The 24,335-nt window shown below is 43.4% G+C and overlaps 1 protein-coding gene across 7 annotated transcripts in view; it reads right to left on the bottom strand.

Annotated features, from left to right (window-relative positions):
• Positions 1–20,623, bottom strand: part of LOC129833129 (dedicator of cytokinesis protein 7-like) — a 46,277-nt gene extending 25,654 nt beyond the window's left edge. For 3 of the 7 annotated variants that reach the window (XM_055897438.1, XM_055897441.1, XM_055897435.1), the window contains exons 1-11: positions 20,224–20,616; positions 17,398–17,482; positions 16,613–16,788; positions 16,205–16,273; positions 15,711–16,050; positions 8,512–8,597; positions 8,240–8,306; positions 7,868–8,017; positions 2,871–2,951; positions 2,416–2,572; positions 828–958 (exon numbers count right to left, since the gene is read on the bottom strand). In XM_055897438.1, the coding sequence (XP_055753413.1) occupies positions 828–958; positions 2,416–2,572; positions 2,871–2,951; positions 7,868–8,017; positions 8,240–8,306; positions 8,512–8,597; positions 15,711–16,050; positions 16,205–16,273; positions 16,613–16,788; positions 17,398–17,482; positions 20,224–20,273 (1,392 nt within the window). In that variant the 5' untranslated portion in view covers positions 20,274–20,616. Of the gene's footprint in view, positions 1–827; positions 959–2,415; positions 2,573–2,864; positions 2,952–7,867; positions 8,018–8,239; positions 8,307–8,511; positions 8,598–15,710; positions 16,051–16,204; positions 16,274–16,612; positions 16,789–17,397; positions 17,483–20,223 lie in introns of all 7 variants that reach the window. The other 4 variants (XM_055897437.1, XM_055897436.1, XM_055897434.1 and 1 more) reach the window with 2 other exon arrangements.
• Between the last annotated feature and the right edge of the window lie 3,712 nt (positions 20,624–24,335).

A 24,335-nucleotide genomic window follows, 5' to 3' on the forward strand; every position in this document is an offset into this window, starting at 1 on the left:
AGAAAATAGTCTGCAATGTCAAAGTAGAAGATAAAATCGTATACAAATATAAATTATGAAAAATATATCTTGATTAAATCAGTATTCACCCTGAGTTAACACATGTCATAAAATACCTTTGGCAGCAATTACAGCTGTGTCATTTTGAGTAAGTCTCTAAGAGCTTTGCACATCTTGGTTGTGAAATATTTGCCCATTATTCTTTTCCAATTTCTTCAAGCTAATTGCTAGACAGCACTTTTTTCAAGACTTGCATTACATTTTCTAGGAGATTTAAAGGGATAGTACAAGATTTTGGCAAGCAAGCCATTAAACTCTGCTTTAAAATCACAATTGGCATCATGGTGAAAACCCTGAGTGGTTTCCTTCCTCTCCAGCAACTTAGTTAGGAAGGATGCCTGTATCTTTGAAGTGACTGAGTGTTTTGATATACCATCCAAAGTGTAATTAACCACTGAATATCCCTCTTTGTGGTTGAATCTGTGCTTGAAATTCATTACGTGACTAAGGGACCTTACAGATAATAGTATGTGTGGGGTACAGAGATGAGGTTGTCAATCAAAAATCATGTTAACCCCTATTATTGCACACAGAGTGAGTCCATGCCACTTATTATATGATTTGTTAAGCACATTTTTACTCCTGAAATTATTTAGGCTTACCATAACAAAGTGAATACTTAGATTACCAAGTCATTTTATTTATTTGTCAACATTTAAATCGCAATTTGTAATGCAACCAAATGTTTTTAAAAATCCTGGTGGGATGAATACTTATCATAGGCACTGTACACCTGGGTAGCACAAACACACACCATTCTGACTGACCTGTTTGAAGAAGTTGGTGACTGTGAGAGTGGCTGGACGGAAGGTGGCAAAGTTACACATGTCCTCTCCTACACTCATCCGCTCAAACCCTTTCTTCTTTCTCTCGTTCCATGTTCCATGGCCTTTCCGCTCTGACCAAAAGACAAGTCATCCGTTTAGAGATTAAATAACAATTATTACATACTTATTATGAAATTATGACACTTTTGTTATAGCCACTATTCAACAAGAAAGTTGTCTGAGTGTGACTGATGTAAAGAATTCCAACATGTATTTCGATGTGTATATTAAGAGAGAATCTGTCAGTCCCTCCAAGATTCTGCGATCGCATAGTTCGATACAAAATCAACCAATCAGCGCATATTATGCGAGAGCTCGCAATTTTGACCAATTCCCGCACTTTTAGCGCATAAAAGGGTCCAATCAAGAGCGGTTTCTTGAATTTTTTACCAATTACTGCACTGTTACCGTGGAAAATGGCCTAATCCAACCACACGTCAACAAAGTTTTTCCCCCCTGGCCTGTCAGCGTATTCACGTGCAAAGATGATGGGTGATTGTTGATGGCTGGCAGGCAGTACAATGAACAGAATTCAATCTCATTTGCAAACAAAAATAACAGCTAACGACCGTGCGAAACAATTCCCGAATGTTTTTGGAAACTAGAGAAAGTCAACAATCAACCGTCACTTCGAATCAGCAAAGCATATGAGAATGTCAAAACAGTTCCCACAGCAGCGGCAGATCACCATGACTGAAGTGGTAGCAGGGAAGACTGTGGTAAGCGCTGATCAAATCAAAGTTAGTGGCGTTTTACTCCGCTAACCTTGGCTTTAGTAGGGTGGTCGGCACTCTGCTCTCCACAGTCTGTCTATGGAGAGCGCTGCTCAAAGAACTGAGTGCAATTGGTCAGCATTGCCGTTTTAAACTCTCTGTAAAACTTAATACGGATTACGAAAACACCATCTTTCTGGATTTATTTAAAAAAAAAATAATAATCAACCACAACTCATATTTTTACGTGTTCTGTTCTTTATCTCCCTTACGACCATTTCAGGAAAAACAATCACAATCTCAAGAATTTTGAAGACAAGTTAATAGAAAGAAATATCGATCCTCAAATTGAAAGTGATTGATCAGCTTTGAATCTTTTATTTTTTTTTTTAAAGAGAGGGAGAAGGAGAGAATGAGTAGGAATGGGAGGTGCGTCTCGTATTGATAGCAAGCCCCAAGCCTGATGGAGAGGAGAGGTGTGTGTGAGTGGATTATGACAGAGCTGTTTGTTCAGGAAAGGAAACAGAATTGCGCACTAGATGTTTAATTGTTTTTGTGTTATGTATTCTACTTAAAATTGTCCTAAAACTGAGCACATATGACTTATTGCATTACATGAAATTAACGTGAAAAGAAAACGCCTCAAAATGTATCGCAGAATTTCAGAAAAGCTGCCGCAAAATTAAGCATTTTTGTCCACAGAAATCCCCAAAGAATGTTGCGAAATCCTGGAGGGACTGATCTGTGTATGTGCTTGACATCCTAACTGTGATTAAACCAGGGGGCATTTGGTAGAGGTCAGAGGTCATAACTACCAGAGTCAGAGTCAGGGTCAGAGCGCTCCAGCCCCCCCACACTGCTGACGATGTTGACCAGGTGGATGGCTGTCCAGGCGAAGGGCATCCTGTACCTCCCCAGCCTGCTACACGACGTCTCCGCCTGCAGACGCAGCTTCTCCAGCTTCTCCTTGTGCTAAACAGAGAGAGACAGACTGACTGGTGGGGACTGTAAACCCGGATGGGAGCTTGCTCTATCAAAGGCCTTGAGAAAAGGCCTTTGCTATGTGATACTGTAATATTTATATAATGTTTCAGAGTTTGTTGGACATTGAGCTTCAGAATAGGGAATTGCAAATATTGCAGTTGTCTGACTAGACAGAATTGAGAAATGCTGATGGCTACCCTGCTGGACAGAGTCCCATGTGCATGACCCCATGCACGCGTGCAAAGAAAAGACCAATAGAAGATAGATACTATGAACTTACTGTTACCTTTGATGAGTCCGACTCTTTCATGACCATGTAGGGTTCACAGGATTCCCCTATGTCTCCCTGTTGAAGGACTTTCTCCAGCTGAAACACACACACACAAGACACGTGTGTGACGGTGAACATCGCTGACCTGACCATTATTTGCAAATGGTGCACACATCGTGCATGCACACACATTTCTAACGCAATATATGAAATGCAAATATTGGATGCATCCTCAGAATAACTAATGTCACATTCACTAGTTAAAGACAAATAGTGTCGTTGCACTTCACTGTCACCTATGTGGCAAAGCTTACAGAACTTTATCTAAAGTAAATAAGTGATATAATGCAGCCATGATAAGGTATTGCAAAGTCACTTGGCATGAATCATTCTGGTGGCTGAAGGATATTCCACTGATTTGTCTGGGATGGTCTGCTCAAATACAGTTTACACAGCAAATTGGCCAGTGTTACCTTGTATTGACTTTTCTGTATTACATAAGAACCCCAGTGTTGGTGTTAATATAATAATTAATTAATTAGTCTTATGCTACACTAATCTAATCTGTTAGTTGGATTTATTGCACCCGTTACTGAAATGATTGTTCCGGGTTTAGATGGTTTAGGTAGTCACACATCTTAGTCCTCCTGACCATGGCAGTCATTCTGAATGCAGGTTGTGGGTGAAAACATTTCAAAATGTTGGATCTCTCCACTCTAGCTGGATTCCAATGGAAATTACACCACTTTGCAAGCCAGCATAATTTGACTTGCAAATAAAACGCAAAGAATACAAAGGAAAGGTTTACATCTTCCTAAGTCTGAGGGTGGTTTTAACCTTCCAGACTTGGAATTGTATCAACTCACCACACAAGTCTTCTACTTGCGACATACAGTTAAATGCACTAAAGAGGAACAATGGGTACATATTGAAGATGCGCATGCTCATCCCCTGAATCTTTCATGTGTTTTTTTTCAAAGGATAAAGCTGAGAACATTAAAGCAGCAATATGTAGATTTTTGGGCAACCCAATCTAATTCACATAGAAAAGTGTGTTGTAGATCTGTCATTCTCATTGAAAGCAACTCTAAGAAGCGGTAGATCTGTTCTATGTGCACTATTTCTAGGCTTCCCGTTCTTAAGTTTTGTTTTTGCATCATTTTACTTTCGGTTTTGTACACCAGCTTCAAACAGCTGAAAACACTATATTTTTGGTTATAGAAAATATATTTCACAGCGGTTTGGATGGTACAATGATTCTCTACACTATACTTGTTTGTTTTGCCACAAACTGAAATTATGCGAACTTTTAGAATTTTTGCAACCAGGGAACAACTTCATAATTAAAAACATTATAACAATATAGAAGAAAATGAAATGTATTCTACAAGAACCAATATCACTCTTTAAAAACACAATCCTATGGAACAATCCTTGGATAGCTTTTCAGAATTCACTGATAAATTGGATAGAAAACATAGAAAACTAAATGCATAGAAACCGTAAATGACTTGGTAATAGGAGATACATGTATTTCCATTACAGAATTAAAAAGCAAATTTGGGACTGACCAGTGTAGATATTTTCAAATACAACTTCAAAGTTTATTATCACAAAGTTTCGATTTGAAATCATTTGGACATCAGAGCAATCTTGAGGGAATCCTATTTGAGTCAGAAACTGATATTAATATGATAGGTAAGATATACAAAACCCTGCAGAAAGCCTATCCCAAATATAACTGATATTGGCACAAGATGGAGGGAATTTTGGAACATAACTAAATTACAGTTCATGAAAATGTACGCTTGTGTGTATCCAGCATAAACTAATGTATAGAATTTACTATAGAAGAGACAAAATTCACAAATTCTACAGTACAACGGCAGAGTAATTTCTTAATTATACAACGGGTGGGTCTAATCCTGAATGCTGATTGGTTAAAACTGCATTCAAGCCGGTGTCTATTCCTCAAGTTGCCACAGGCTAAATCTATGACATCAAAATACCTTTATACTCTGTTCCATCTGACTGCGCAATCCACTGTCTGATCAGCCCAGCCAGGCAATTTATAAACTTCATCTCCACTATAAAAAGCACCTAGACATTATCTCATATTTCTTTTCGACTAACATTTCATTTTCAACATTAGAGATTTGTATAAACCTTGCTGTCTGTCTCTCCGACATTTGCAACATTGTTTTAATATTTAAAATTAGATCTCCTGCTGTCCCATAGTAATGAATGAGTCGGGACGAGACAGACAGGCAGGCAGCGTTTCTATGCCAGTTGAAATCATGAATCAGCTGGCATCATTTTTACGGATATTTACAAAAAAAGGTCAATTGAAAAAAGGTCAAACGAAACACAGCTAATTTGCAGTCTTTCCAACTTCAGTTTGAAGTGATTGTGTTACTATAGCTGTGTTGTTGGCTAGCTCCTCTGAACAACAGTGTCCTGATGAGTGAGCACATTTTCTATGCCTGGCGAATTTGCGCTTCATTAGGTCATTCTTATGGATGTATCTACAATAAATGGTCACTAGAAAACAGCTTAAACAAATGCAGCTACTTTGTTGTTATTCTGGCTGCACTTTTTTGACATGACTACAAGTTAGCCGTAGTTGGCTAGCTAGAAAGCAAGCAAGCAAGGGATAAGAACGTTGCCAGCCAGTATGGCAATAGAACATTTATAACAAACGACTGGGTCGCATTTAAAGATACAGTGCTGTTGATGTTTGTGTGCGTCTGTACGCTGTCGTTTGTATGTGTATGTTTTGGAAAAATATATACACTGCTCAAAAAAATAAAGGGAACACTTAAACAACACAATGTAACTCCAAGTCAATCACACTTCTGTGAAATCAAACTGTCCACTTAGGAAGCAACACTGATTGACAATAAATTTCACATGCTGTTGTGCAAATGGAATAGACATAAGGTGGAAATTATAGGCAATTAGCAAGACACCCCCCATAACAGGAGTGATTCTGCAGGTGGTGACCACAGACCACTTCTCAGTTCCTATGCTTCCTGGCTGATGTTTTGGTCACTTTTGAATGCTGGCGGTGCTCTCACTCTAGTGGTAGCATGAGACAGAGTCTACAACCCACACAAGTGGCTCAGGTAGTGCAGTTCATCCAGGATGGCACATCAATGCGAACTGTGGCAAAAAGGTTTACTGTGTCTGTCAGCGTAGTGTCCAGAGCATGCAGGCGCTACCAGGAGACAGGCCAGTACATCAGGAGACGTGGAGGAGGCCGTAGGAGGGCAACAACTCAGCAGCAGGACCGGTACCTCCGCCTTAGTGCAAGGAGGTGCACTGCCAGCGCCCTGCAAAATGACCTCCAGCAGGCCACAAATGTGCATGTGTCAGCATATGGTCTCACAAGGGGTCTGAGGATCTCATCTCGGTACCTAATGGCAGTCAGGCTACCTCTGGCGAGCACATGGAGGGCTGTGCGGCCCCACAAAGAAATGCCACCCCACACCATGACTGACCCATCGCCAAACCGGTCATGCTGGAGGATGTTGCAGGCAGCAGAACGTTCTCCACGGCGTCTCCAGACTCTGTCACGTCTGTCACATGTGCTCATGTGCTCAGTGTGAACGTGCTTTCATCTGTGAAGAGCACAGGGCGCCAGTGGCGAATTTGCCAATCTTGGTGTTCTCTGGCAAATGCCAAATGTCCTGCACGGTGTTGGGCTGTAAGCTCAACCCCCACCTGTGGACGTCGGGCCCTCATACCACCCTCATGGAGTCTGTTTCTGACCGTTTGAGCAGACACATGCACATTTGTGGCCTGCTGGAGGTCATTTTGCAGGACGCTGGCAGTGCACCTCCTTGCACAAAGGCGGAGATAGCGGTCCTGCTGCTGGGTTGTTGCCCTCCTACGGCCTCCTCCACGTCTCTTGATGTACTGGCCTGTCTCCTGGTAGCGCCTGCATGCTCTGGACACTACGCTGACAGACACAGCAAACCTTTTTGCCACAGTTCGCATTGATGTGCCATCCTGGATGAACTGCACTACCTGAGCCACTTGTGTGGGTTGTAGACTCCGTCTCATGCTACCACTAGAGTGAGAGCACCGCCAGCATTCAAAAGTGACCAAAACATCAGCCAGGAAGCATAGGAACTGAGAAGTGGTCTGTGGTCACCACCTGCAGAATCACTCCTGTTTTGGGGGGTGTCTTGCTAATTGCCTATAATTTCCACCTTTTGTCTATTCCATTTGCACAACAGCATGTGAAATTTATTGTCAATCAGTGTTGCTTCCTAAGTGGACAGTTTGATTTCACAGAAGTGTGATTGACTTGGAGTTACATTGTGTTGTTTAAGTGTTCCCTTTATTTTTTTGAGCAGTGTATATATCGTACTATTTTTTTTTTTTGACTTGCAGGCCTGATGTGGCCTGTAAACCATGAGTTGCAGGCCACTGTATTAGGGTAAAACTAGGCCCTCAAAATAAGGCTTATAAAATATGTATTGTCTTGTCTTGTCTTAAAGAATATAATTTTAATGATAACATATTCACTCGGGATCTCACTTAGTGAAGGCTACAGGACTGAAACTGAATGAATGCAACAGCCATGTCTCTGTCACTAACAAATACAGTCACGGGTGGTAACTCTACAACTCACATGAAAGGTAAGGCACACTGTGAAATATGCAAATAAGGCTTTACACTAAGCAAAGTGTTAATTCCACACTTAAAAGTGTGGACCCGTAATGACACTGGAAGATTGTTAAATTTAACACTCTGTGTTTATTTAACAGTGGAGAATTTGCTGTGTAATTCAGTTCATACCTAAAAGACATTGTGGAAGGTGGATAGAAGATAAAAGACTTTGTATCATTAAAAAAGTTCACATGGAACGGACTAGGGGTTTTCTCCTGAACATGTGACCAGACCAAGAAAAAGTCCTATAGAGAGTCAGTAGTTTGTAATGTGACGTAGAGCCTCCTTGGATTCTCTGTATGTACCCCACCCCCTGGTGGCCCTATGCCCAGTACCTTGATGACCAGGAAGATGTCTGCAGAGGGGTACGTGATGGAGAAGATGGCTGAGCGGGCCAGGGTGGAGATGGCTGTGTGGGGCGTGTGGAGACGCAGCAAACCCTTCATCTGATCTGAGTTCAAGTCAAAGTGGAAGTCCTCTGAGATCTGAGAGAGGGAGGGAGGGAGATGAGGAAATGTACATCAAGGGATATTAATTAAGTTTTGACTCAGATTTAAAGCGCAAGACCTTTGAGGCATACTGAGAACTAGAATAATGTAATCAGTCAAAGCATGAGCTCAGCATGACATAAGCATAATATGATCATTCAAAAATAAACATGCTGTATATGTACACAGTCTAAACATTTCTAGAAAACTCATGGGTACCTTTTTCTTTTCCTTGACATCATAGAGAGCAAGAGTCCCAAATATTGGCTCAATTTCTATTTCAAATCTGTAGGGGGTACAAAAAGCACAATGTGTGTTTGGATGAGAAGAAAACATGATTGATAAATTAATAAAATGCCAAAATGTATTTACTATTGTGCTAACCTGAACCGTGACTCAGCACTTTACATTAGTGTGAAAAGGGTATAAGTGAAAGAGTAACCGACAAGGATAATTTTAGGAACGATAAGGACAGACAGATGGTCACTCACTTGAGGGACAGACACTTGACCATGATCCTCTGACCACAGTGTTCTTTGGGGACCTCTGGGACAGAACATCTCTCCACAGCCTCATCCTGTCAGACAACACACATAGCCATGAGAAGATAAACACGACAGCAGCATTTACACAGCCAGACGCCATGGCAACGTTGACAGACACCACAGTAGTGTGTACACAGACATAACGAAAGAGGGAGAGAGCATGAGAAGGAGACAGAGACAAATGGTATACCGGTATTGACGCACGGACCGGGTATGGGCGTTTACTTTACCTTCTATACGGTATTTGAATGTTTTGTTTGTTAAATTTGATACGCCGGTTGTAACGTCCATTTTTATAGTTTACTCCGCTACTTGGGTCATTTCTCCCCGCAGCTTTCCACACAGACCTAGCCCCTCCCCCTGTCACTCATGGAGCGCATTTGTTGTTCTTCGACCACAAGACACTTCAGTCTGCATTGTGTTCAGTGTTCAGTCTGCATTGTCAACGCAGCACATGCAAAACAAATCTAATAAAATGTTATTGATAACATCTAATAACATGTTATTGATCACATACGCATACTTAGCAGATGTTATTGCAGGCGTAGCGAAATGCTTACAATGACAATGTTGATGACAACGATGTGGTTTTCTATTTGCTTCTTAATATAAATGAACTAGTGTTCCAGAATTACACTGTTAGTTTGTCTTTTCTGAGCAAGTTAGGCCTAAATTGTGTTAGTTGCTAATGCTAATCACTAGTTAGCTGGCTAATAAAATGTAGTGAGTCAGAACAAACGTAACTAGCTATACAGTCTGATAATACCAGTGATGGTGTAGACCTAAATCAGCATGTTGTCTGTGCAACAGTATCTTCTAAATCAAAGAGGAATAACCGAAGCATGGACGTTAGCTACATGAAGTAGCTAAAAGAAAATGTTCAACGTAGCCAAAGATTATAGGGTCCCCTAGGAAACACTTTGGTTCCTACTCTGTCACAATAACTCCTCCTTGGCATTTTCATTCAAACAACACTGTATTCAAAGTGCCAACTATCATATTCTAACTACAGAATTAGAATAATCATTCTATTTCCATTATTCCAAAAGTTCCCAAGTGGCGCAGAGGTCTAAGGCATTGCATCTCAGTGCAAGAGGCGTCACTACAGTCCCTGTTTTGAATCCAGGCTGTATCACATCCAGCCGTGATTGGGAGTCCCATATAGCAGCGCACAATTGGCCCAGGGTCGTCCGGGTTTGGCCCGGGGTAGGCCGTCATTGTAAATAAGAATTTGTTCTTAACTGACTTGCCTAGTTAAAAAAAGATATATTAACATAACATTTTTTTTTAAAGTTCACACAAGTGCAATTGCAACATTTTATAAAAAATAAGGCATAGATTGTTTGCCCATATCATGCAGCCCTATGCGGTTGTGTGGAAATTATCTCAAATGAGTGCAGAAATTGATGGAAATAAATGTTGGTTGAAGTTGAATAGAACAGTATAAAACAATCAGAATGGAGAAAGACTCATTGAAATTACTTAGAATGTACAGTGCATTCGGAAAGTATCCAGACCCCTTGAATTTATCTACATTTTGATACGTTACAGCCTCGTTCTAAAATTGATTAAATTCCTCATTAATATACACACAATACCCCATAATGACAAAGCAAAATGAGATGTTTTTACTTTCTGTCAATTTATAAAAATAAAAAATCACACTTACATACAGCTGAAGTCAGAAGTTTACATAAACTAGTTTTAATGACTCCAACCTAAGTGTTTCAACCACTCCACAAATTTCTGGTTAAAAAAAACGATCGTTTTGGCAAGTCGGTTAGGACATCTACTTTGTGCATGACAAGTAATTTTTCCAACAATTTTTTACAGACAGATTATTTCACTTATAATTCACTGTATCACAATTCCAGTGGGTCAGAAGTTTACATACACTAAGTAGACTCTGCTTTTAAACAGCTTGGAAAAATTCCAGAAAAATTATGTCATGGCTTTAGAAGCTTCTGATAGGCTAATTGACATCATTTGAGTCAATTGGTGTGGATTTATTTCAAGGCCTACCTTCAAACTCAGTGCCTCTTTGCTTGACATCATGGGAAAATCTAAAGCAATCAGACAATAACTCATAAAGAAAATTGTAGACCTCCACAAGTCTGGTTCATCCTTGGGAGCAATTTCCAAGCGCCTGAAGGTACCACGTTCACCTGTACAAACAATAGTACGCAAGTATAAACACCATGGGACCACACAGCTGTCATACAGCTCAGGAAGGAGACGTGTTCTGTCTCTTAGAGATGAACGTATTTTGGTGCAAAAAGTGCAAATCAATCCCAGAACAACAGCAAAGGACCTTGTGAAGATGCAGGAGGAAACACGTACAAAAGTATCTATATCCACAGTAAAACGAGTCCTATATCGACATTACCTGAAAGGCCGCTCAGCAAGGAAGAAGCCACTGCTCCAAAATCCCCATAAATAAAGCCAGACTACGGTTTGCAACTGCACATGGGGACAAAGATCGTACTTTTTGGATAAATGTCCTCTGGTCTGATGAAACAAAAATAGAACCGTTTGGCCATAATGACCATTGTTATGTTTGGAGGAAAAAGGGGGAGGCTTGCAAGCCGAAGAACACCATCCCAATCGTGAAGCACGGGGGTGGCAGCATCATGTTGTGGGGGTGCTTTGCTGCAGGAGGGACTGGTGCACTTCACAAAATAGATGGCATCATGAGGAAGGAAAAGTAGAGGGATATATTGAAGCAACATCACAAGACATCAGTTAGGAAGTTAAAGCTTGGTCACAAATGGGTCTTCTAAATGGACAATGACCCCAAGCATACTTCCAAAGTTGTGGCAAAATGGCTTAAGGACAACAAAGTCAAGGTATACCACCCTGCATACCACTGCTGGCTTGCTTCTGAAGCTAAGCAGGGTTGGTCCTGGTCAGTCCCTGGATGGGAGACCAGATGCTGCTGGAAGTGGTTTTGGAGGGCCAGTAGGAGGCACTCTTTCCTCTGGTCTAAAAAACAAAGATCCCAATGCCCCAGGGCAGTGATTGGGGACACTGCTCTGTGTAGGGTGCCGTCTTTCGAATGGGACGTTAAACGGGTGTCCTGACTCTCTGAGGTCATTAAAGATCCCATAACACTTGTCGTAAGAGTAGGGGTGTTAACCCCGGTGTCCTGGCTAAATTCCCAATCTGGCCCTCAACCATCACGGTCACCTAATAATCCCCAGTTTACAATTGGCTCATTCATCCCCCTCCTCTCCCCTGTAACTATTCCCCAGGTCGTTGCTGCAAATGAGAACATGTTCTCAGTCAACTTACCTGGTAAAATAACGGATAAATAAAAATAAAAATAAATAAAAGTATTGGAGTGGCCATTCACAAAGCCCTGACCTCAATCCCATAGAACATTTGTGGGCAGAACTGAAAAAGCGTGTACGAGCAAGGAGGCCTACAAACCTGACTCAGTTACACCAGCTCTGTCAGGAGGAATGGGCAAAATTTCACCCAACTTATTGTGGGAAGCTTGTGGAAGGCTACCCGAAACGTTTGACCCAAGTTAAACAATTTTTAAAGGCAATGCTACCAAATACTAATTGAGTGTATGTAAACTTCTGACCCACTGGGGAATGTGATTAAATAAATAAAAGCTTATATAAAACACTCTCTACTATTATTCTGACACTTCACATTCTTACAAAAAAGTGGTGATCCTAACTGACCTAAGACAGGGAATTTTCCTTGGATTAAATGTCAGAAATCTGAAAAACTTAGTTCAAATGTATTTGGCTAAGGTGTATGCAAACTTCCGACTTCAACTGTAAGTATTCAGACCCTTTACTCAGTACTATGTTGAAGCAACTTTACAGCCCGAGTCTTCTTGGGTATGACACTAGAAGCTTGGCATACGTGTTTTTAGGGAGTGTCTCCCATTCTTCTCTCTAGATCCGCTCTGTCAGGTTTGATAGGGAGTGTTCCTGCACAGCTATTTTCAGGGCTCTCCAGAGATGTTCGATCAGGTTGAAAAACGGGCTCTGGGTAGGCCACTCAAGGACATTCAAAGGCTTGTCCCGAAGCCACTCCTGCATTGTCTTGGCTGTGTGCTTAGGGTCGTTGTCCTGTTGGAAGGTGAACCTTTGCCTCAGTCTGAGGTCCTGAGCAGGTTTTCATCAAGGATCCTTCTGTACTTTGCTCCGTTCATCTTTCCCTCATTCCTGACTAGTCTCCCAGTCCCTGCCGCTGAAAAACATCCCCACATCATGACGCTGCCACCACCATGCTTCACTGTAGGGATGGTGCCAGGTTTCCTCCAGATGTGATGCTTGGCATTCAGTCCAAAGAGTTCAATCTTGGTTTCATCAGACCAGAGAATATTGTTTATCATGGTCCAAGAGTCTTGTAGGTGCCTTTTGGCAAGCTCCAAGTGGCCTGTCATGTGCCTTTCACTGAGGAGTGGCTTCCGTCTGGCCACCCTGCCATAAAGGCCTGATTGGTGAAGTGCTGCAGAGATGGTTGTCCTTCTGGAAGATTCTGCGATCTCAACAGAGGAACTCTGGAGCTCTGTCAGAAGGACCATCAGGTTCTTGGTCACCTCCCTGACCAAGGCCTTTCTCCCCCGATTGCACAGTTTGGCCGGATGGCCAGCTCTAGGAAAAGTCTTGGTGGTTCCATACTTCTTCCATTTAAGAATGATGAAGGCCACTGTGTTCTTGGGTTCTTGGGACCTAAAATGTTACAGAAATTGTTTGGTACCCTTCCCCAGATCCGCGCCTCGACAATCCTGTCTCGGGGCTCTAAGGACAATTCCTTCGACCTCATGGCTTGGCACTGTCAACTGTGGGACCTTATATAGACAGGTGTGTGCGTTTCCAAATCATGTCCAATCAATTGAATTTACCATATGGGGACTCGAATCAAGTTGTAGAAACATCTCAAGGATGATCAATGGTAACAGGATGCACCTGAGTTCAATTTCTAGTCTTATAGAAAAGGGTCTTAATACTTATGTAAATAAGGTATTTATTATTCTTAATACACTTGCAAAAAAAAACTTTTCTCTTTGTCATTATGGGTTATTGTGTGTAAATTGATGAGGAACATATATATTTTTTAAATCCATTTTAGAATAAGGCTGTAACGTAACAAAATGTGTAAAAAGTGAAGGGGTCTGAATACTTTCCGAATGAACTGTATGTGTTGCCACCCTAGGGTCACGCACTACTCAAAGCAAATGTGGAACTTTTATTACTCAAAAACATAATATAACATCAAATACCCTAAAAACATACATTTTACAAATACCTTAATATTATATTTTGGCCATATCGCCCAGCCCTAGAGGCAAGATACGCAAACAGATGGTCACATGGCTGAGGAGAAGGCTATTTCATTGATGTGCTTCAATGTCTATGGTGGAACTGCCTGAATTTTAGAAAAATAATCTATATGTAATTAACTTGGATTTTTTTTAATTATACACTGCTCAAAAAAATAAAGGGAACACTTAAACAACACAATGTAACTCCAAGTCAATCACACTTCTGTGAAATCAAACTGTCCACTTAGGAAGCAACACTGATTGACAATACATTTCACATGCTGTTGTGCAAATGGAATAGACAAAAGGTGGAAATTATAGGCAATTAACAAGACACCCCCAATAAAGGAGTGATTCTGCAGGTGGTGACCACAGACCACTTCTCAGTTCCTATGCTTCCTGGCTGATGTTTTGGTCACTTTTGAATGCTGGCGGTGCTCTCACTCTAGTGGTAGCATGAGACGGAGTCTACAACCCACACAAGTGGCTCAGGTAGTGCAGCTCATCCAGGATGGCACATCAATGCGAGCTGTGGCAAGAAGGTTTGCTGTTTCTGTCAGCGTAGTGTCCAGAGAATGGAGGCGCTACCAGGAGACAGGCCAGTACATCAGGAGACGTGGAGGAGGCCGTAGGAGGGCAACAACCCAGCAGCAGGACCGCTACCTCCGCCTTTGTGCAAGGAGTAGCACTGCCAGAGCCCTGCAAAATGACCTCCAGCAGGCCACAAATGTGCATGTGTCTGCTCAAACGGTCAGAAACAGACTCCATGAGGGTGGTATGAGGGCCCGACGTCCACAGGTGGGGGTTGTGCTTACAGCCCAACACCGTGCAGGACGTTTGGCATTTGCCAGAGAACACCAAGATTGGCAAATTCGCCACTGCGCCCTGTGCTCTTCACAGATGAAAGCAGGTTCACACTGAGCACATGTGACAGACGTGACAGAGTCTGGAGAACGTTCTGCTGCCTTCAACATCCTCCAGCATGACCGGTTTGGCGGTGGGTCAGTCATGGTGTGGGGTGGCATTTCTTTGGGGGGCTGTGCTCGCCAGAGGTAGCCTGACTGCCATTAGGTACCGAGATGAGATCCTCAGAGCCCTTGTGAGACCATATGCTGACACATGCACATTTGTGGCCTGCTGGAGGTCATTTTGCAGGGCTCTGGCAGTGCTACTCCTTGCACAAAGGCGGAGGTAGCGGTCCTGCTGCTGGGTTGTTGCCCTCTTACGGCCTCCTCCACGTCTCCTGATGTACTGGCATGTCTCCTGGTAGCGCCTCCATGCTCTGGACACTACGCTGACAGACACAGCAAACCTTCTTGCCACAGCTCGCATTGATGTGCCATCCTGGATGAGCTGCACTACCTGAGCCACTTGTGTGGGTTGTAGACTCCGTCTCATGCTACCACTAGAGTGAGAGCACCGCCAGCATTCAAAAGTGACCAAAACATCAGCCAGGAAGCATAGGAACTGAGAAGTGGTCTGTGGTCACCACCTGCAGAATCACTCCTTTATTGGGGGTGTCTTGCTAATTGCCTATAATTTCAACTTTTTGTCTATTCCATTTGCACAACAGCATGTGAAATGTATTGTCAATCAGTGTTGCTTCCTAAGTGGACAGTTTGATTTCACAGAAGTGTGATTGACTTGGAGTTACATTGTGTTGTTTAAGTGTTCCCTTTATTTTTTTGAGCAGTGTATATAATTAAGTTTTTATATAGTTTCCGTAACTTTCTATTTTATAGCTATATCATTCTATACAAAGTCGGCTAGCCCTTTAGCAACACATGCTGACAGACAACTGAGCCGAACAAAAGTGAATAGTGTATGGATGATATTAATATTATTATTTGGGACAGACCTCGTCGGGAGCAGGGAAGAGCCCCAGCAGGTCAGAGTGGCGCCCCTGCAGGCGGGCCTCAGCGTTGCGGCGGTCCATGTCCTCTGCAGCCGTGCGCTCTAGCACCGAGGGCAGCAGGGCGTCCGGCGACGAGTTCTTCAGGTCAAAAATACTGGAGGCCCAGCTACCCCGGGGTGTGTCATCCAGAGAGACTGACCGCCGCTTAGCATCGTCCTGGTCATCCTGGCGGTCAGTGGCCGCAGCCTCGTCCAGTTCAAAGGTCTGCTTAACCAGCCCTCGCTGCCTCTCCCTCTGGCGCTCAGAGTTGTGGGGGGTGTGGGTTGTACTGTAACGCTGATACCTACAGACATGACAAAATACATTTTCCTCATCTTTAAATCACAGAGATAATGTACATCATGGGAACCATTGCAACCAAATCAATTGTAAATCAATGTGGATAAAGGAATGGAAAAGAGGGTGGCATATGGGACACATGATAGAGGGACACTCACTTCCTCTGAATGATCAACCAGTCATCTGTGTAGACACCCAAGGCATCTCTCACTCTTGGGTCAAACGTGCTGTGGGAAAAAAACACATGAATTATATAGTATGACATAAATATTACAATGGCATAGGAAAGGTACAGGGTGTTCTGCCTGTCCAGTAGCATGATAATGCTGTGTCAAGAAGTCCTAGTTATGTGAGTGAGCATGTGTGTCAGTCTTACACTCTAGATTATTTTCTAGGCGGGGCACAAAGGAATTCAACGCAACATCCAGGCCCGTCTCCATAATTGCCGTTTGAAACCCAATGAAGCCAAACTCTTTTAGGCAGGTGGAAACTAAGCAAGGGGCCATAATGCTAGGGGAAACACTGGTGTGTGTACTGTACATAATATGTGTGTTAGTGTGACTCACTCCTCCTCGGGCAGAGGGGGCTCCAGTGTAGTACACTCTCTGTCCTGCAGGAGGAGCTCCAGGTCGTCTGGGGGGAACTCCATCAGCTGTCTGAGGGGGCAAGGCTCCGCCCCAGGGGCGTGGCTACTCACATACTCCTCATAGTCCACAGGCTCCACCACCTCTGTCAGCGGCACCTGACAACCAATCAATCAATAACACACAACAATCAATACCTGAGGTGCGTTCAGTGCGCTTGAACGTTTGCGGAACAGTTTGTACGGAACGACACGTTTTCTTGAACAGACTGAGATAGGTTTGCTCCGTTCGGTGGGTGTGCCTTGAAGCAATGAGTGACATATTTAAAAGGGCAGAGGTGCATTTTGAACCTCAACTGGTCGTTCAGTACAGCACCGTTTCTGTTCAATTGAACGTTTTTTTTTTATGTACTGAGCGCAGCCTCGGAGAAGCATTATATTCATACACCTGAACATTCCACCAGGATCACACACGCCACAGGCCACACTGAGATAGTGAGCAAAGAAAAGAGATGGATAATATGAGTGATCAAGCCTACGTCACCTAGTTTTGAGACACTCGTTCGTATACATAGACACAGGCTCCACTTCAGTAAGAGCACTGTGGCGCTAGCCTTTTTATGCACAAATAGATGACATGCTAAGTGGTTGATGACCTCCTTATGAAGTTGTTCGTTTCCAGAGCAGTAAATTCAACTCAACCATAGAAATTCCGTCCTCATCTTTGACCAAAAACAAGGTGATATACACACACACACTGCTACTTACAGGTTGGTGTGCTCCTCGTTTCTTGGACAGCTGAGGGGAGCCGTACTCTCTGGATACCTGCTTCCTGACCTCTGCAGCCACCGTCCTGACAGAGACAGACGGACAGGAAACGGTAGAGTTACACTCAAAGAGGGGAAAAACTGTTTTTCATTCACAGCTGTATCTTCAGGAAGCCAAACAGAAACAAGTCTAGACATAATAAATATAGTAGATAAAGACGGTTAACTTGAGGAGAACTGATTTGATGCCCAAACTTGCAAGCGCTAGCCTCAGATTCGCATGCAAATATGCTCCATAATCTAGATACTCAGCTAAAATCTCTCCAGCGAGGTGCCAAAAATCTAATTGCCTCCCCATTATCATGCACATGCAAATAAGCCAATTAACATAGGCTAAACAAAACCCTTGCTGCAGATAACCCGGAGTTAAACCTATTACATTTTGCTTATTGCTGCTTTAAACCATTATGAATATGTAGGCTACTCCCAGACGTAATGCTAGAAGTGTTTTATACATAATTATGTGCCTGCCTTAGATTTCATAATAGCTTTCCAGTTTTGACTTCTTATCAGATGTGAGCAGCCATGTATGCTATCCATTCTCTCCCCACTACCCAGTCCCCAGCAGCTGGTACTAGATGCAGTGCTGAATGCCAGCAGCTGTTGTGAATGGGAGTCAAGCCGGATCTGTGGGAGAAGAGAGGAGCGGTGGCTGGGCCTAGTACAGAAACCAGGCAGAGAGCCATAACTCTCTCACCACCCCTGGCCTGGGCCTTTATGGACCAATAGCAAATGGGAGGCTTAGAGAGGGGGACACAGTCAAACTAGGCCCCCAATCATCTCAGAGACACAGCATGCAGCTGCTCTTCCACAAACTTATAACGGACTGGCCATCTCATACTCTCAGATGATATATCTCACACAGACATGCACAGATACACACATAACGCTTCTGAAATTCCCTGGTCACGGTCGCTGTGGTCAAACTATGTCTTCATTCCACACATTAAATGCTACTGCTCTCAGCTTCAAAAGGAGACCCTCAAATGTAATTTATCCCCATGACATACTACACCCCCCCCCCCAATCCCACCCCTCAGAAATAACTCTGCTACCCCAAATCACAAAACCCTTTCAAGCTGGAACTCTACAACAATCTTTTGACAGAGGTGTCAGTCACAACAATGTTTGTGGAAGTGTTATTCTGCCGTTAAAATGTGCTACCTTCTCCAATCCCCACTTTAAACAGGATAAAGGAAAAGCTATCGCCTCCAAGGGTAATAAACGGAACACCCTGTCACACCCTTTCCTGCATCCTGAACCGATACAATGGACTGGCTCCCACTGGGGAGAGAGAGAGAGGACTGGACGATAACAGAGTTGGGGAGAGAGGTGAAACTGTAGCAATGATTAGGCCTAAGTTGTTGAATTCAGCACTCTACTCGGTTACTACTAAGTTAGAATATAGCCTAGTAGTAGGTTAGCTGATACAATTTGAACTAGTAGGCTGCCAGTCAACATTCAGAGGGAACAGCACCATTCACCGTTAACTAGGCTAACTCAATATGATAATCATGTGAGACTGAGAAATATACGTACATACCATGGTGAGTATAATAAGTATGGTTGGGCCAGTCGGAAAGTCCTAACACGAGATACAAGGTATGTGCCTGTTGTGGTGTTGTTGACTGTTTCGCACTGGACTGCTGACATTCCAAGATGTCATTGAGATTTCCCTGTTGGTTTTGATGTGACATGTTCACCTGCATGTTGTGATGCTGATAGACATCTCTTATCACTTATCCAGTCTGCTCTCAGGAGCCTCCAAGGGCCACTCACCCATAACATGAAGGAGGTTCTCAGATGATTCTATGAAGACTGCAAGGTGAACAGCTAGGCTAGTGATTGTATTCTTTAAGTAAGTATGTATGTGTGTGTGTGTGTGTGTGTGTACACCTGCTATTAGCATGTACTACCATGTATTACCTATACCCAACCACCTTACACCACACAATCAATTGCTTAGCATGCAGTTCCCTGATGAAGGCTTTGATGAACACAAGTATGAACTTAACTCAGCAATGGTGGAACTGGGAAATGCATCATGTCATGCAAGGTGATATTACAGCTATAGGCCTGATCTAACTCTGTGGATAATAATAAAGATACTGTTCTTTCCCATAGGAAAGGGGAACTCCATCTGGCCTACTTCTGTTTTCATTGTGTATCAGAAGAACTCGACGTTTCAGTTCCATCTACAGACCTACCCCCAGGAAGAGTTCTACACAGTATGACCTGAACTAGGAGTGACAGCACAGAGGATCAAGCTGAGTTCATTAGCAGCGCAACAATATTAGTGTAACCTAACCCACGCCTTGTTATCCCACAGGTCAACGGGAAAGCGAATTCAACGGCTGGTATGACTAGATAACTACTCATTATAGTTTTATATCCGTTTTACTTGGGTCTCCTCAAGATAATGTAAAATAAAGTAATTTAGGTAACTAGTAGCCAACATGTTTGATGGCTCGAGTGTCAGCCTACTAGCAAAAGGATAGCTGTGATCTAGTTCTATGTCTGTGCAACAAAGTAACAATCGCAAGGTATGAAAAATCGTTTTCGTTTTCTAAACAATGGCAGGATGAATGATAAATTCACATTTCATTCGAAGCCCATATGCTGAACAATAGACTCCGTCTGTCTCCGTTCCTATTCAGTCTGCGCGGTTTACGATCAGCGATACCCTCAAATCCTGCACTACCCGGTCTGTCCGTTATGTCACGCGAACTAGCTGTCCTACTGAGTACATACAAATTATGAGTCTCACCGATTAATTTTGTGAGCAAATGCCCTCCTCTCGTTGGTTGAAGATGCCATTTCGCGTCCCCATTTAGTGTAGTCTGCGAACTATTCTCTCTCTCACACACACTCCTGCACTTCGATACTGTTGTTTTCCTGCTGGAGTTCGCTTCCTTGTATCACCACGCTACGGTGCCTATCCCAGTGGTCCTCCTAGTGGTTGGGAGCAGAAATACAAGGTTGTGTTGTATGGGATCGTCCGCAGTGCATTCACAATTCTCACCTGACCGGTTTCAGTAACGCTGTCACGCCCGTGAATGGCCCATATCCTCAACAGTTAGGGTTTCATTACAGTGTGAAAATTGAGGAAGTTTGCTGAACAGCGAGACCTACTTTAGTTCAACATGTATACCAAGTGAAAAACACAACGTCAAAGCCCGTAGGTGTGTCATCTGTTGACAGTTTGGTGGTCCCAGCTACCTGTCAAAACAAAAGCAAAACACTACAATTAATGCATAAATTCATAAATCACACTGCATATATTACAGGCCTATAATACGGATATGAATCTGCAGTAGGACATTGTTTTGTTACTATGCACCCATTGGTGAATTAGGAAATCTGCAATGATGCAAGTAGGCAGGTGCAACACAGCAGGCAGGTGCAACACAGCAGGCAGGTGCAACACAGCAGGCAGGTGCAACACAGCAGGCAGGTGCAACACAGCAGGCAGGTGCAACACAGCAGGCAGGTGCAACACAGCAGGCAGGTGCAACACAGCAGGCAGGTGCAACACAGCAGGCAGGTGCAACACAGCAGGCAGGTGCAACACAGCAGGCAGGTGCAACACAGCAGGCAGGTGCAACACAGCAGGCAGGTGCAACACAGCAGGCAGGTGCAACACAGCAGGCAGGTGCAACACAGCAGGCAGGTGGCACCTGAACAAGGTCAACATTTTTTTTAGCTCAAGGAGGTTGAAGAGGATGGTAGGCTATCAAGCAATGCAATCAGGAGAAAATGTTGGGTAGTGAAGTACTAGGCAGCTAGGGATTTAAAAGGTTTATAGCCTACTGTTCAACTGCTAGGCTTTTTTGAGCCAATAGACCTAGGCCTGTGTCAACCAGACAGATAACTGTGGTCTGATTACTATTTTCCTCACCCGGTGGTCAACTAATCCAATTGATGAAAAAATAATCTGCCTTTTACCAGGGAGGGAGCCATTTCATTCGTCATTTGGTTAAGTAGATCTAATCCTGTTAATTCTGTCTGGCATGTGCCTACAAGGTCTATCTAAGAGGATGTGTACTGGCCCTATAATTCAGCGGTGCTACATTGTGGTGTGCTAATTTACACCTTTTAAATCATTTGTCTACCTCGATCATGTTGTGTGCTTTAGAATACTCTTCACACTACACAAGGATAGTGTGTTCATATTTTGGATGAATATGTATTATAATCATATGCCCATCCCCTCAAACAGTTAGTTCCTCTGGATGTATCTCTACAGCAGCATCATATGTTTACCTCACATTCATATTCATAACATGCTCAAGTATTTCAGGTTTATTCCATTATCCCCTTTTGGGGGGAGTTTGTGTAATATACTGTATCACATTTCCCACACCAGCCAAGAGGCAAAATGCTGCCTCTCCCTTCAGCAAGTGTGCTTTACTAACTGTTGACCAGCAGAGGGAGATGTTCACCATGATTGTGGAGAAAAGGGTAGGGCCCAAGCCTCTTCTCTAAGAAAGGCGGGTCTTCAGATTCATGATTCTTTCTGATTTCTGATTTCTGATTTCGTGGTTCATGGTGCTCAACAGAACTAGCTAGTACTGTAGTGACAGACTCTGATTGTAGCGTTATGTTGCACTGTTTCTGGTTTTCTTTGTGGCCTTTCAGTATATAGACAACAAACGTTGGTCTTAAGACCCAAAGGAGATGGCCTCCTTTCAAATGGAATCCAATTACTTACAATGAAGCAAATTAAAAGGAGGTACACCAAAGTTCAGGACACAATGTGTCCCCACAGGGTTGTCCCTGATGTCTTATAGCTGGTCCATCTTTCATCTCAAATTTAAATGAGCAGGTAACACTAAATGGGAAATGAATCAATGCATTATTGTATTTACATTTGACGTTTTAGTAATTCAGCAGACACTCTTATCCAGAGTGACTTACAGTTAGTGCATTCATCTTAAGATAGCTAGGTGGGACAACCACATGTCACAGTCATAGTAAGTACATGCTTCCTCAAAGTAGCTCTCAGCAAAGTCAGAGCTAGTAAGGTAAGTATTGTTTTATGTATCTCTCTCCCTCTCTCCATCCTTCTCTCCTTCTCTTATCGATCCTTCTCCACAGGAACCACTTGTCAATTTACTGTAAAACCTCTCCCTCCGCTCTGTCTGCCTTCATTCCCCACCCCCATCTCCTCCATCAGTAAAGTATAACCAAATAGAGCTGCCTGCTGCAACCCTGCCCCCACCCCTCCTTACTCTCCCTCTGCCCCATGGTCCACCAATTCAGCACCAGGGAAAGCAGCCTGCCTGGCATGCTGCTGCAGGTACTCAGCTCCCGCTCTGCTCTGTCTGCAAGATGCCAGATGAATAATGGGCTGTATGGAGGTTTATGAAAAATGAGAGACAGAGATAGAGAGTGGGAGAGAGAGCGAGAGAGAGGGTTGGGGCGAGGGGGGGTGGCTGGTGTGGATAAATTAACCTTGTGTGACAGACAGAGGCTGGGGCTGTAGCAGAGGAAGGGATTTGTGTGTGCTCTCTCAGAGCAGAGCAGGGTAGCAGGCAGGCTCAGTGCTAACAGCAGGCAGGAGTCTGGGCCAGAGACCATGTTAATGAAGACAAATTAATCTCACTTTCTCTCTCTCCTCTATGTAGGTCCACTGCTTCCACCTCAATGCCCACACTAGCCCTTTCTCTACCATGGTTGTCCTGAGAATGAAGAACGAAGAATATTGCCCTGCAAGGCGACACGTGTGCATTAGAGATTGTGAGAGCCTAGGTATTGTATTTGTAATGTATTTTCTCAGGTGGTCAAGAGTCACTGAGCCAGACAATGTAGACCACTATGAGCTTCCATCATGACAGCCAGACAATGTAGACCACTATGAGCTTCCATCATGACAACCAGACAATGTAGACCACTATGAGCTTCCATCATGACAACCAGACAATGTAGATCATCATTATCCTTTTCCCCATTGGTAAGTTAGAATACATGATTAACTGGACATTTAATTGGATATTATATAAAGCATCTTGCACACTACAATGCAGCCATCATTACCATCACGCATAGAAACACTGTCCAGACAAATCTATAAATATCACACTGATGTCATATTTTGGAATTAAATGTCAGTATCCAATCAAATCAAAGTTTATTGGTCGCGTGCACAGACTTGCAGGTGTTTTAGCAGGTGCAGTGAAATGTTTATGTTACTAGCTCCAACAGTGCAGTAGAATGTCTAGCAAATACTATACAAATACACAATAATCAACAATTGAATGAAGCGCTCGTATGTTTGGCAGTGACATTGTGGTGCCCTTGCATTGTGTTTGTTCGTATAGCACTGATTAATACTGTCAGTGGACAGTACCTACGACTGGTCTATTCTTCCCACCTCTCTAGCCTCCTTCTTTCTCTCCTCCTTAGCCCTCCTCTGTTCATCGAAGGCTTTCAATTCCTAGACCGGCACTATTGTTCGAGATGCTGCCCCTCCCCCACAGCCGAGAGAACCCCCCCACCCCTTCCATCCCTACTGCATTACCAAAGAACAAAAGAGAGCGTGTCAGACACCACCCACTGGATCTCTTTCACACAACAGCCCCCACCTCACTTCCAGATGGGCTTAGCTTTTTTTCAGGGGTTTCTCGCAACCCCAAGAGTCCTTCAAAATGGATGTCACTTCCCCTCCCCCCCAGAATCCACTCATCAGCTGCCCGTCATCCACCTGCTCGCCCACCACGCGCCCATGCCCAGAGCACGCCCCATCTCCACCCCCTCCCCTCTACCTCTCCCTATCGGCCTGGGGGGAGGGGGGGGGGTTCCCATTAAAATAATTAACCACTTGCTCACTGTGGCCCAGCTCCAGGACATTACTTCAGCAGCCGTAAAAAGGCTTTTACC

This window comes from Salvelinus fontinalis, chromosome 34, assembly GCF_029448725.1.
Source record: "Salvelinus fontinalis isolate EN_2023a chromosome 34, ASM2944872v1, whole genome shotgun sequence".
Lineage (NCBI taxonomy): Eukaryota > Metazoa > Chordata > Actinopteri > Salmoniformes > Salmonidae > Salvelinus > Salvelinus fontinalis.